The sequence below is a fragment of the Saccopteryx bilineata genome, chromosome 1, assembly GCF_036850765.1.
Source record: "Saccopteryx bilineata isolate mSacBil1 chromosome 1, mSacBil1_pri_phased_curated, whole genome shotgun sequence".
In the NCBI taxonomy this organism is placed as follows: domain Eukaryota; kingdom Metazoa; phylum Chordata; class Mammalia; order Chiroptera; family Emballonuridae; genus Saccopteryx; species Saccopteryx bilineata.
In genome coordinates, this window is record NC_089490.1 from 348,260,599 (window position 1) to 348,275,298 (window position 14,700).

The 14,700-nt window shown below is 42.3% G+C and overlaps 1 protein-coding gene across 2 annotated transcripts in view; it reads left to right on the forward strand.

Moving 5' to 3' along the window:
* Window positions 1-14,700, forward strand: part of FCHSD2 (FCH and double SH3 domains 2) — a 278,607-nt gene that overhangs the window by 237,827 nt on the left and 26,080 nt on the right. For both annotated transcript variants that reach the window (XM_066250498.1, XM_066250500.1), the window contains exons 12-13: window positions 429-533; window positions 14,445-14,606. In XM_066250498.1, the coding sequence (XP_066106595.1) occupies window positions 429-533; window positions 14,445-14,606 (267 nt within the window). The remainder of the gene's footprint in view (window positions 1-428; window positions 534-14,444; window positions 14,607-14,700) is intronic.

The window sequence follows — 14,700 nt, forward strand, 5'->3', positions numbered from 1 at the left end:
GAGAAAGCAATCAGTGAACAACTAAGACTAAGGAGCCGCAACAAAGAACTGATGGTTCTTATCTCTCTCTCTTTCGGTCTGTCCATCCCTATCTGTCCCTCTCTCTGTCAAAAAAATAAAAAGAAATTAAAGGTAATGCATATCAAAATGTGTAATCCAAATAAGGTTTATATATTGTGCCAATGTAAATTTCCTGATCTTTATATTGTACTATACTTATGCTAGTTGTTGTCATTTGGGGAAGCTAAGGGAAGGGTCTCTGTTCTACTTTTTCAGCTTTTTGGGGGTCTATAATTATTTTAGTTTCTGGAAAAAATAAAGGTCAAAAAAGGAATTGTGGCCACTTATCACTGAAGTCTTTTAAATTATCTAAATATTCTAATAACTTAAGCAAAATCGGTCATTATTTTTCTGTTTTCTTTGAATAGGTTCTAGATGATCTAGAATGTCACGGAGCTGCAGTATCAGAACAAAGCCGAGCAGAGCTGGATCAGAAAATAGATGAAGCTAGAGAAAATATTCGTAAAGCAGAGGTGAGGTGGAAGCTAGTTTTGGTATTTTGCTCCACTCTATCAGTGTCTCAGCTGTGATATATACCTTTAGAATTCAGTTTCTATACACTGATTATTTTGAAGATGATTCACCATCTTCATTTGTATCAAGAGTATTTTTGAGTAACTGCATTGTACAAGATGGTACCCACAAACAAAAAGACATTAAACTTGCTAAGAAGAGTTTACAATCATGAAACATTAAATTAAAAAATAATTAAGTCACAATGAAGATGCTAATTTTAAAGTTTCACAAGGTACATAATGAATCAGTCAAATTAACGATATAGAAATTAATATACAGTGTGTCCGTAAAGTCATGGTGCACTTTTGACCGGTCACAGGAAAGCAACAAAAGACGATAGAAATGTGAAATCTGCACCAAATAAAAGGAAAACCCTCCCAGTTTCTGTAGGATGATGTGGCAGCTTGTGTGCATGTGCAGATGATGACGTAACACTGTATACAGCGGAGCAGCCCATGGCCATCCCAGTCGAGATGTGGACGGTACAGAGGAAAGTTCAGTGTGTTCTGTGGCTCACTAAATTCAAATCCGTGACCAAAGTGCAACGTGAATATCGGTGCATTTATAACGAAGTGCCACCACATAGGAATAACATTACTTGGTGGGATAAGCAGTTGAAGGAAACCGGCAGTTTGGTGGAGAAACCCGTTGTTGGAAGGCCATCAGTCAGTGACAAGTCTGTAGAGGCTGTACGGGATAGCTACCTAAGGAGCCCTAAAAAATCTGTGCATGAGCCCACATCGAACTGCACTGGATAGGTATGAAACTGGGAGAGTTTTCCTTTTATTTGGTGCAGATTTCACATTTCTATCGTCTTTCGTTGCTTTCCTGTGACCTGTCAAAAGTGCACCATGACTTTACAGACACACTGTATATAAGTTCAGAGCCTAAAAAACCACCCCTGTATGGAAAGGTCTCTGGAATCTTGACCCTAGGGACATAAGCTGAGCTTTTAAGAAGAGAGAAGACTTGATGAAGCAAACAAGATAAAAAAGTTACAACAGTGGATTTTAATTTGTGGGTTGCGGTTCATGGGACCCTTTTAGAGTTTAAGGAAAATGTGAAACCCCCTCTCCCAATGAAAAAAAAAAGTGAACATTTGTATATGCAGTGTCCAGAAGTTAATGTACCCTAGGCTAATATTCTCTGACCTCGTGGGGAAAGGTTAAGATGGAAAGAAAGAAGTTATTTGAAAAAGTGGAAGACAGCCTGACCAGGCGGTGGCACAGTGGATAGAGCATCAGACTGGTTTGCAGAGGACCCAGGTTTGAAACCCCGAGGTCGCCAGCTTGAGCATGGCCTCATCTGGTTTGAGCAAGGCTCACCAGCTTGAGCCCAAGGTTGCTGGCTTGAACAAGGGGTCACTTGGTCTGCTCTAGCCCCCACCCCCATCAAGGCACATATGAGAAAACAATCAATGAGAAACTAAGGTGCTGCAATGAAGAATTGATGCTTCTCATCTCTCCCTTTTAGTCTGTCTGTCCCTATATGTCCCTTTCTCTCTGTCTCTGTTATAAAAAAATAAAGTAAAAGAAAAGAAAAGAAAAGAAAAAAATAATGGAAGACATAGTATATAATTTGGCAATTCGATTTGATTAGAGTGGTAGATTTTTATAAGGAAATATGGTAAAAGGTAAATTAATTGTGGTTAGGACCAGTTCATGGAGGACCAATGGACAGTTGGATATAGTTATCTACCCAGTATACCATGGAAAGGATATGGAAAGTAAACATTAAAAAAAGATTGAGCCTGACCAGGCGGTGGCGCAGTGAATAGAGCGTCGGACTGGGATGCAGAGGACCCAGGTTCGAGACCCTGAGGTCGCCAGTGCGGGCTTATCTGGTTTGAGCAAAAGCCTACCAGCTTGAACCCAAGGTCACTGGGTCCAACAGGGGGTTACTCGGTCTGCTGAAGGCCTGCGGTCAAGGCACATATGAGAAAGCAATCAATGAACAACTAAGGTGTCGCAATGCGCAATGAAGAACTAATGATTGATGCTTCTCATCTCTCTCCGTTCCTGTCTGTCCCTGTCTATCCTTCTCTCTGACTCACTCTCTGTCTCTGTAAAAAATACATAAATAAATAAATAAAATTAAAAAAAAAAAAGATTGAGACTGTCCAGCCCTCGAGGACAGTATATTCTTGTTAGGAAAGCATAAAGAATGCCAAAGGTGGCCCTGGCCGGTTGGCTCAGCGGTAGAGCGTCAGCCTGGCGTGGGGGCGACCTGGGTTCGATTCCCGGCCAGGGCACACAGGAGAAGCACCCATTTGCTTCTCCACCCCCCCTTCCTCTCTGTCTCTCTCTTCCCCTCCTGCAGCCAGGGCTCCATTGGAGCAAAGATGGCCCGGGCGCTGGGGATGGCTCCTTGGCCTCTGCCCCAGGCGCTAGAGTGGCTCTGGCCGCGGCAGAGCGATGCCCCGGAGGGGCAGAGCATCGCCCCCTGGTGGGCAGAGCGTCACCCCTGGTGGGCGTGCCGGGTGGATCCCGGTCGGGCGCATGAGGGAGTCTGTCTGACTGTCTCTCCCCGTTTCCAGCTTCAGAAAAATACAAAAAAAAAAAAAAAAAATGCCAAAGGTAACTGAGACTGTAAAGCATAAGTGCCAAAGGGTGGTCTACAGAAGCTTATTTAACACTTAAGAAACCCAGAAGAAACAGAAGTCACTGTGGGAGATGTCAAGGCAGTTAACAGAAGAAGTAGGACTCAAATGGCCATTGACAGATCAATAGTATTCAATTAGTCAGAGAAAAAGAGATAGCACAGATACATGCCATGCAACCTCAAGAGGCAGAACTTGAAGGTAGGAAGGAGGCAGTTCTGAACTTGGTATTGGGAAGTACTTTCTAACAGATCTTCCCCGTGACAAAATAAGCTCCCCTAGGACATAGTGCAGCTTTATGATTCTGGGTAAACATGTCTAGGACACTAGACAAGGAATTCTTGCATTGGTTGAGGGTTAACCTAAATCAGTGATTTTCAAATACCCCTTCAGGACTCGAGAGTTTCTGAGGATGCGTTTCAGTGGTGGGGGCAGAGGTACAGGGAGAGGCAGCACAGGCAAACACGAAACAGGAGCATGTTTTGACACAACCGTGTGGAAGCGATCTGAACCAGAAAAGGCTTGCTGTCTGCCTGGTCCAGAGAAGCCCTAGTAACTGCAACTCGCCTTTTTTCCTGGCAAATGAACTACAGCCGCCATAGTGAAGAGGGCAGGAGGTACAATAAATAGCCATTTTCCTCTCTGAATTCAGGGTCAAAGCTAAACCACTACCCTGGTGTGCTGGCCAAGTACTACTGGCAGGTCCTTTCCTCCTTTGAAAAACATTTTTTGTGTAGAAGAGCTTTTCTTGTTTGTTTCTTCAAACTCTGGGTGAAACCAGTTTCACAGCCTTGGTAGAACAGAACAAGTCTCAGAAGTTTTCTGAAGGGTGTGTTCTCATATTTTCCATTTCCAGACTCCATCCACGGTGTCACTGCTACCCAAGCTCCACCAAATCACCCAGTAGTGTGGTAGTAAGTGTCAGTCAGACAAAGTCTGCATTTAGGCTGACTGACCTGTTATTTCCATGAATTTGCTTAACTGTCTTATGTTTGCTAGCTTCAAGGTAAAAACATGACGTTAGATTCCCACAACAGAATCTCTCGCCTGTCCCAATACTAGTATTTAAGTCTACATTCTCAAACATGGTTTTCTTGCCTGATCAGGTGGTGGCACAGTAGATAGAGCGTTGGCGTGAGATGAAAGACCCAGGTTTAAAACCCCGAGGTCACCGGCTTGAGCACAGACTCACCAGCTTGAGCACACGGTCGCCAGCTTGAGCCCAAAGGTTGCTAGCTTGAAGCTCAGTGTAACTGGCATGAGCAAGGAGTCATTGGCTTGGCTGGAGCCCCTCCCCCCCTTACAGCACATAAGAGAAAGCAATCGATGAACAACAAAGGTGCCACAACGAAGAGTTGGTACTTTTCCCAGTTAGTTATTCTTTGCTTCTTGTGGGGTCCCACCTTGTGTATTCTAAATGTATTGTGGATTTTTATTCATATGGTATATTTTCAATTACAGTTCTCATTGGAGCTTTTGTAAGCCCAGTATTGTTTAAATTTGGCTAGTGGGAATCTATTTAAGCTGACCTCCATGTCCATTACTCCCATTAGTTTTTTAACACATCTTGCTTTCTGGCACAACAAACCACCATAACCACCTTGTATTTTTCCTTCTTCGGGGAGCTCTGATTTCTTTTAATAGAGAATAGTAGTTAGGAACCAATGTCTAGGCTGTGGAGGTGCTTATTGTTAGGGGTGCTATTTCTTGGACCTTTCTTTGTTGTTTCAACTAGGTTTCTTTTAAATCATAAGTTGAGATTGATATTTCTAATTAAAGTTTAAGAATAGAAGAATTATATTAAGCTGCTTTGATTTTATATTTATATCTTTTTTCTCTTATATTTAAAATCTTATTTCTGATATTATCATAATATTTTTGTTTTATCCTACAGTACATATTAAATAGTTTCAAAATTGCAATACAAATATTTACTAGTAATAAACTACTGTGTGTAATTTAAGATTTTTTTTGCAGTTCTCTTTGAATGTAGAACATATCTCTATAAGGATTTCTGCTTCTGGTAGTAATTCTGATCATAATGGACTAGCTTATATCCTTTTATAGATAATTATTAATCTGGGATAAAAATATTTAAAATGCCTATTTGGTAGAACTGGAAAATAAACCAGAGCATATAAAAACTGGATGCCCTGGCCAGATAGATTGGTTAGATAGAGCATTATTCCAAAGCACAAAGGTTGTGGGTTTGATCCCCAGTCAGAGCACATACAGGAACAGATCTAGGTTCCTGTAACTGTCTCTTGCTCTCCTCTCTCACTAAAATCAATAAAAGAAACATTAAAAAAAAAAGCTGGAGCCCTGGCCGGTTGGCTCAGCGGTAGAGCGTCGGCCTAGCGTGCGGAGGACCCGGGTTCAATTCCCGGCCAGGGCACATAGGAGAAGCGCCCATTTGCTTCTCCACCCCTCCGCCGCGCTTTCCTCTCTGTCTCTCTCTTCCCCTCCCGCAGCCAAGGCTCCATTGGAGCCAAGATGGCCCGGGCGCTGGGCATGGCTCTGTGGCCTCTGCCTCAGGCGCTAGAGTGGCTCTGGTCGCAATATGGTGACGCCCAGGATGGGCAGAGCATCACCCCCTGGGGGGCAGAGCACTGCCCCTGGTGGGCGTGCCGGGTGGATCCCGGTCGGGCGCATGTGGGAGTCTGTCTGACTGTCTCTCCCTGTTTCCAGCTTCAGAAAAATGGAAAAAAAAAAAAAAAAAAAAAAAAAAAAAAGCTGGAGAGGAATTGGCCCATGAAAGAATGGAATTATACTTGATGGCATATATTATATAGCTATTTTTAAGATTTTTTTTAAATTTATTTATTTATTTATTACAGAGACAGAGAGTGAATCAGAAAAAGGGATAGACAGGGACAGACAGACAGGAATGGCGAGAGATGAGAAGCATCAATCACTAGTTTTTCATTGCGCGTTGCAACACCTTAGTTGTTCATTGATTGCTTTCTCACATGTGCCTTGACCGTGGGCCTTCAGCAGACTGAGCAACCCCTTGCTGGAACCAGCGACCTTGGGTCCAAGCTGGTGGGCTTTTGCTCAAACCAGATGAGCCCACACTCAAGCTGGTGACCTCAGGGTCTCGAACCTGGGTCCTTCTGCATCCCAGTCCGACACTCTATCCACTGCGCCACCACCTGGTCAGGCTATATAGCTATTTTTAAAGGGTTATACCCTAGAATTGTAGCCAAGTTTTGTTTGTTGGTTTTTTAATTTTTTGTATTTTTCTGAAGTGAGAGGCAGAGACAGACTCCTGCATGTGCCCAACTGGAATCTACCCAGCATGCCCACCAGAGGGCAATGCTCCACCCCTCTGGGGCGTTGCTCCTTTGCAACTGGAGCCATTCTAGTACCTGAGGTGGAGGCCATGGAGCCATTCTCAGCGCCTGGGCCAAATTTGCTCCAATGGAGCCTTGGCTGCAGGAGGGGAAGAGAGAGAAAGGAGAGGGGGAGGGGGTGGAGAAGCAGATGCATGCTTCTCATGTGTGCACGGGCCAGGAATCAAACCCAGAACTTCCACACGCCCAGCCGATGCTCTACCACTGTGCCATCTGGCCAAGGCCTGTACCCAAATCTTATTGGCATGAGGATGAATGTCAGGGAGCCCTCAAATTTGCATGTAGATAGCCACCCAAATCCTTGGCCAAACTTGAACACACATGTGAAGCAGAAACTCCACAGAGCTTGGCAGGAAACAACAGCTGCAAAATAAAAAACTGAGCAGAAATTTCAGCCGTTGCTCTAATTATTAGAGAATTGGAATGATTATATTGCCTGACTAGTGGTGGCACAGTATGTAGAGTGTTGACCTGAGATGCTGAGGGCCCCTGTTCAAAACCCAGGGTTGCCAGCTACCACGGGCTTGCTGGCTTTGAGCACAAGATCATCAGCATGATCCCAAGATAGCTAAGTTGAGACTAAAAGTTGCTGGCTTGAGCTGCCCAGTCAAGGCATATATGAGAAGCAATCAGTGAACAATTAAAATGAAGCAAGTATGAGTTAATGCTTCTCATCTCTCTCCTCCCCACCTCCCTCTTAAAAAAGAAAAAAAAAAGAAATGATAATATTAATATCAGTTGAAATAGACTACAGAACAAGAAATATTAAGAGTGAGAATTCATGCATGCCTGACCAGGTAGTGGCGCAGTGGATAGAACATCAACCTGGGATGCTGAGGACCCAGTTTTGAAACCCCGAGGTTTTCGTCTTGAGCACAACTCATCCAGCTTAAGCACAGGGTAACCGGCTTGAGCACACTGTCTTGAAGCCCAAAGTCACTGGCTCAGCTAAAGTTCTCCCTCCCTCAGTCAAGGCACGTATGAGAAAGCAATCAATCAATGAACAACTAAAGTACTGCAACAAGAAGTTGATTCTTCTCATCTCTCTCCCTTCCTATCTGTCCCTGCCGGTCCCTCTGCCTTTCCTCTCTCACTAAAAAGAAAAAAAAAGCGTGATAATTCATGACTAAAAATAAGATCAGTTCATCAAGAAGACATAGCAATCCTTTATGTATATGTAACTAATAACAGAACTACAAAATACATGAAGCAAAAATTGACGAAACTGAAAGAAAAAGTAGTCAAATCTGCAGTTGTAGTTGATTTAAACATTCTCTTCAGTAATTGATAGAACAAGTAGCTAGAAAATCAGTGAAGATATAGTAGACTTGAACAGTGTTATCAATCAGCTTTACCTAGTTGGCATTTATAGAACACTCCACCACACAAGAGTAAAATATATGTTCTTTTAGAGCTCTAGCTGGATAGCTCAGTTGGTCAGAGCATCATCCTGAAGCACAGAGGTTTGACCCCTGGTCAGGGCACATACAGGAACAGATAGATGTTTCTGTCTCTTCTCTTGCTCTTTCCCTTCTTCTCCCTAATGTCAGTAATAGAAACATTAAAAAAATAAATTTAAAAAACTTATAAAAGAGTTGCTATCAGGCAGAATATGTTCTCTGACCCATCAGAATTAAATTAAAAATGAATAACAGCCTGACCTGTAGTGGTGCAGTTGGGTAAAGCGTCGACCTGGAACTCTGAGGTTGCCGGTTCAAATCCCTGGGCTTTCCTGGTCAAGGCACATACAAGAAGCAACTACTATAAGTAGATGCTTCCTGCTTCTCTCTCTCTCTCTCTCTCTCTCTCTCTCTCTCTCTCTCTCTCTCTCCCTCCTCTCCAAAAATCAATTTAAAAAAATAACATAAAGATACATGGAAAATCCCCAGATCTGTAAATTAAATTATTTGAGCACAATAATCTGTTACTACCTTAAAAACCACCCAACTTCATGGCCAAAACAGCGTTTTATTATCTCTCACCATTCTGGCTGTTGACTATGTGTTTCTTTTGCAGGTTTTGCCTGAGATTCCTCAATAAGCTGCATTCAGCTAAAGGGTCTGCTAGAGGGCTGGGTCTTTTTCCATGTGGTCTTTCATCCTCAAATAAGCTAAAACTGGGCTTCCTAACATGCCGGCGGCTCATGCCGAAACATTAAGTTGTAATAGCACTTATCAAACCTCTTTTTGCATCAAATTTTCATATGTTCCATTGGCCAAAACAAATCACATGGAGGACCCCAGAATCAGTGTGGGAGGAGACTACATGGATGCTAGGAGGCATGATTCATAGGGAGTAACAATTTACCATCATTAGTATGACCTTGGTTAAATCATTTTTCTCATCTATAAAATGGAGTTTATGATATCCACCCTCAGAATTATTGTGTGGATTAAATGAAATGAGATTTACAGGCTTTTAACTTTCAAAGTTTCATAAACTCAACTGGCCTGACAGTTAGACATGCTTATATTTTATTTTAGGCCCTGGCCAGTGACTCAGTAGATGCAGTGTTAGCCCAGCGTACAGACATTTCGGGTTTGATCCCTGGTCAGGGCACCAAAGAGAAGCAATCATCTGCTTCTCCTCCCCTCCCTCTCTCCCTTCTTTTCTTCTTCCCCTCCCACAGCCAGTGGCTCAGTTGGTTAGAGCATGGCCCCAGGCACTGAGGATAGCTCAGTTGGGGTGCATCAGCCCCAGATGGGGTTGCCGGATGGATCCTAGTCAGGGTGTATGTGGGAGTCTGCCTCACTGTTTCCACTCCACTCACCTAAAAAAAAAATACATTTTATAATTAACTAATTGATAGTGTCATACACCATGATATTGTGTCCTAAAGGTTCTGGCTTTTCAGAACATCATTTTTAAAAGCTCTGTCTCTTTACAAGTTCTAAAAATGATTTGGTCAAATTCTATCTAGAATGCCATCAAGTTACAGAGAGCTATAGTCGAAGAAATTTTAATCCATTGGCAAATCAACAAAATTCATTTGAAAACACTGGAAAATTTTGCTTTTATACAGTTGTTAAACATAAACAGTTGGCACTCTAAAGGAAAGCTAGAAATGTTTATTCTGGAACTGTCATCCAAAAATCTTAAGTTTGCAAATACCATGTTTATCAGTTGTTTGGTTAAGTACTGGCAAAATAAATCTTAGGAAACTGTATTACTTGAGAAAATAGAATAAACTAATTTCTCTCTTTCTCTCTCTCTTTCTCTGCTTCAGCAGTTAAGTGACTTACATTTATGATTTCCAACAAAGGGTTTGTTGGTTCACTCTATATTAAAAACATTTTATTGCCTTTATTAATTTAAAATGCATATTGGAATGGCACTGAGACAACAGAATATCCACATGCAAAGGAATGAAGTTAGACCCCTACTTAAACCATATACCAAAATTAACCCAAAATTATCAAACACCGCCCTGGCCGGTTGGCTCATCGATAGAGCGTCAGCCCGGCATGCAGATGTCCTGGGTTTGATTTCTGCTCAGGACACACAAGAGAAGCAACCATCTGCTTCTCCACCTCTTCTCCTTTCACTTTTCTCTCTCTATCTCTCTCTTCCCCTCTCGCAGCCCTGGATCGGATGAAGCAAGTTGGCCCCAGGCACTGAGATTGGCTCCTTGGCCTTGCCTCAGGCACTAAAATAGCTCGGTTGCTGAGCAATAGAGAATGGCCTCAGCTACGCAGAGCTTCACCCCATAGGGGGCTTGCCAGGTGGATCCTGGTTGGGGCACATGCGGAGTCTGCCTCTCTGCCTCTTCACTTCTCACTTAAGAAAAATGTAAAAAAAAAAATTTTTTTTTGATTATCAAACACCTAAGTGTAACAGCTAGAACTATAAAACCCTTACAGAAAACCACAGGGATAAATCTTTATGACCTTAGAATAATGTCTTACATACGACACTAAAAACCCAAGCAATAGATAAATTGGACTTAATTAAATTTGAAAATTTTCATGCTTCAAGAAAACACTATCAAGAAAGTGAAAGACAGCCTGACCTGTGGCGGCGCAGTGGATAGAGCGTTGGCCTGGAAACACTGAGGTCGCCGGTTTGAAGCCCTGGGCTTGCCTGGTCAAGGCACATATGGGAGTTGATGCTTCCTGTTCCTCCTCCTCTCTCTCTCTCTCTCTCTCTCTCTCTCCTCTCTAAAAATAAATAAAGTCTTTAAAAAAAAAAACAAAAAACACCCAATAAATATAGCATTACTTTATAACCAAGCAATTCTAGTCTTTAGATATATACCTAAGAGATATGAAAACATATGCCTACATAAAAACTTGTACAATAATATTTATAATAACATTATTCATATTAGCCAAAAAATTGGAACAACCCAGATGTCTATCAACTGACAAATGGATAAACAAAATGTGGTATATTTATATAATAGAATGTTATTTGCCCATGAAAAGGACTGAAGTACTGATACATGTTACAACGTGGATGAACCTCACAAAAATATATATATTGTCTGGTTCTATTTATGTTAAACATTCAGAATAGGTAAATGAAAGGCAGAAACCACAGGCCAAACCGAAAACACGAGGCTAGTATGTTCCAAAAGGAAACTTTATTTTAAAAGTGCCTGGGTGCAGGCAAGCTGAGACTAACGAAGGTGTCAGCCCTGAACTGCAGGAGAGGCATTAGATATAGGGACTAGGGGCGGATTGGCGTATCTTGGTTTATGGCCTTGGTCACTGACTTGATGAGTAGAAGGAAGGGGTTCAGCTGCAGAAACACCTCTGCAAGTTCTGATGTAGCACAGGCCTAATCAGTGTAGCCCTATCTAGTGTCCTTGGTAAGTCTCCAAGACAGCTGGGGAAGTATCTCCCGGGAACAGCCAGGTTCTGGAGCCTCTGGGCCTGTGGCTAGGCTTTTATAAACAACTGTTGTGACTTAAACTCCCCTAATTGTCAGGTCCCTCCCCAATATAAGCTTTTCCTGACATTCCTGCAAAGGTAAACTTTTTGCTACATGTCAAAAAGTAAAGGCCAGGAAGCCATTAAGAGAGAATAACGAGCAAATTAACTATAGATAATCTTATAGTGGGGGATGGAATGTTCTATTTTAAGCCCTACTTCCTCTTTTGGGCCTGCATTGTTCTCAAGATGGCAGCTGAGTAGCCATTTTATCTATCAGTAAATACACACACACACACACACACACACACACACAGAAAATGGATTAGTGGTTGCGAGAGGTTGCAGGGAACAGAGGATAGAGCAATGGTTCTCAACCTGTGGGTCGCGACCCCATAAATACACACACACACACACACACACACACACACACACAGAAAATGGATTAGTGGTTGCGAGAGGTTGCAGGGAACAGAGGATAGAGCAATGGTTCTCAACCTGTGGGTCACGACCCCGGCGGGGGTTGAACGACCAAAACACAGGGGTCGCCTGAAGCCATCAGAAAATACATATTTATTATACAATACATTTTTAAATAAAATATATATTTTCCGATGGCTTTATGGCTTTAGGCAACCCCTGTGTTTTGGTTGTTCGACCCCCGCTGGGGTCGCGACCCACAGGTTGAGAACCGCTGGGATAGAAGAACAATAGCTAAAGGATATGGAGTTTCTTTTGGAGGTAATAAAAATGTTCTGAGATTGACTAATGTGATAGTTGCACATATCTGAGAATATAATAAACTATTGCATTATACATTTTAAGTGAGTGAATTTTATGGTATATATACTTTATCTCAATAAAGCTGTTGCAAAAAAAGGATATTATAAGAAGAATATGGAAGTCCTGGGTTCGATTCCCAGTCAGGGCACACAGGAGAAGTGCCCATCTGCTTCTCCACCCCTCCCCTTCTCCTTTATCTCTCTCTTTCCCCTCCCGCAGCCAAGGCTCCATTGGAGCAAAGTTGGCCCCAGGCACTGAGTACAGCTCCATATCCTCCATCTCAGGCACTAGAATGGCTCCAGCTGCAATGGAGCAATGCCCCAGATGGGCAGAGCATCTCCCCCTGGTGGGCTTGCCAGATGGATCCCGGTTGGGCACATGCGGGAGTCGGTCTGACTGCCTCCCCACTTCTCACTTCGGAAAAATACAAAAAAAAAAAAGAAAAGATTTTTAAAAGAGTGTTTACCAAATAATGTGCCTCCGAATCAAAAACTCTAATTACTTTATATAAAGATTTATATGATATCCTAAACCACTGAATTTAATGCTTTAAAATGATTAAGATGGTGAATTTTATGTGATGTGAATTTTATCTCAATTCTTAAAGAATCTTTGTGTTTAAAAGTATCAGGAGGTTCTGGTTGGTTGGCTCAGTGGTAAAGCATTGGCCCAGCATGTGGAGGTCCCTGGCTCGATTCCTGATCAGGGCACACAGGAGAAGTGACCATCTGCTTCTCCATACCTTCCTCTCCTCGTTCTATCTTTCTTTCTCTTTTTCTCTCTTTCTCTCTTTCTCTCTTTCCCTCCGCAGCCATGGCTCAATTGGTTTGAGTTCATTGGCCCTGGGCACTAAGGATAACTCCTTGGAACCTCCACCTCAGGGGCTAAAAATAGCTCAGTCATGAGCATGGCCCCAGATGGGCAAAGCATCATCAGCTCCAGATGGGGTTGCCTGGTGGACCCTGGTCAGGGCACATGAGAGAGTCTCTCTCCCCTCCTCTCACTTGGAAAAGAAGGGAAAAAAGTCTTAGGAATAAAAAATAAATTAAGCAGTGAACATTCATGAAACAAGTCAGAGCTCAGATTCTTTTTGATACTGACTCCCCCCAGCAGAGAATCCAGAGAGGGCTCAGTGAGCACACTCATTTGTCCAAGAGCCCCACAGAAGGCCATCAAGTAAGGGTCCTAAAAATTATCTTAGTGAAGCCTTCAAAGATTGGAGGAAGAGACTAGCATTCTGATTTATGGAATAAGGAAGACGAGTGTACTACAGTACTTGCTAAAGCAAAAGAGAACAAATGTCACTCCAGTAAATTCAATTTAAAAAATAAAATAGAAATAGAAAAAAAAAAGACTGATACTTAACAAAATTCAATCTCTCTGAACAAAGTAGAACTAACAAATAGGGTTTGAGAAGTATGGATTTCAGAGTGGCATATTTTCAGAACCTGGAGTGTTTTATGGATTGGCTCACTGTTAGCTGTGGTATGTAGAAAGATTGGCAGACCAGGAAGCAGGAATGATGATTACTGGAGGGAGGCTATGGTCGGTTGGCAAGCTTGAAGAAGCCTGGGGCTGTCACTGGTTGGCTGCCTTGCATAGGTGTGGCTATTGGAGCAAAGTAGTTGCCCTTTGACAGGAACAGGTGTAAACTGATTCATTGGTTATTTGCTTACCTCTTGAAACAGGAGCCCAAAACCAGGCTGTCTTTCCCTTTAATTTGGAGACTAGGAACTCTACTATATATTTCTGACAGCTGCATAATAATTTAAACTCTTTACTAGGCAGTCAGGAGTCATGAATATTTTTAGTCAGGGGAGTGACATGATTAAATCATTTGCAAGCTTGTGAAAGATGGATTGTAGAAAAAAAAAGTCCAAAAGGTGGGTAGAAAGGCTGTTGAAGATGCTAGATTTTAGTATGTTCTGAGGCATAGCCTTATTAAGAAGAAAAGAATGCAGATTTTTATGACACATTAATATCTTAATATTTTCCTATTTATAAGTTATGTTTGATACATCTTGTCAGTACAAGTGTGCCATTTGCCACTGTCAGCAGCCCCATTCTTGTTCTTCTGTCTCCTTCCCCACCTTTTACCTTTCCCTCTATCCCTCTCTCCGGTTGAAAAATTAACAGTGATACCAAGGAAGAATTGCTAGTGAATATCAACATTGTTCTAATTAATAAGTCAGAAATAACTTAAAAACAGTCCTTTGAGAGAGAAAAGGCCTTGATTTCTGACCATTTTCTTTGTTTTCTTAGATAATTAAGTTGAAAGCTGAAGCCCGGCTGGACCTGCTAAAGCAGATTGGTGTTTCTGTGGACACGTGGCTAAAGAGTGCAATGAACCAAGTAATGGAAGAACTGGAAAACGAGCGGTGGGCCCGCCTTCCTGCAGTGACCAATAATGGCACTTTACACTCGGTACGGTTTCTCTTCTTGGGTATGATAGGCTGACTTCCTTTAAAGGATGGTATGCCTTGACTATGTAGCCAAATCAAATAATGGCCAAAATTTT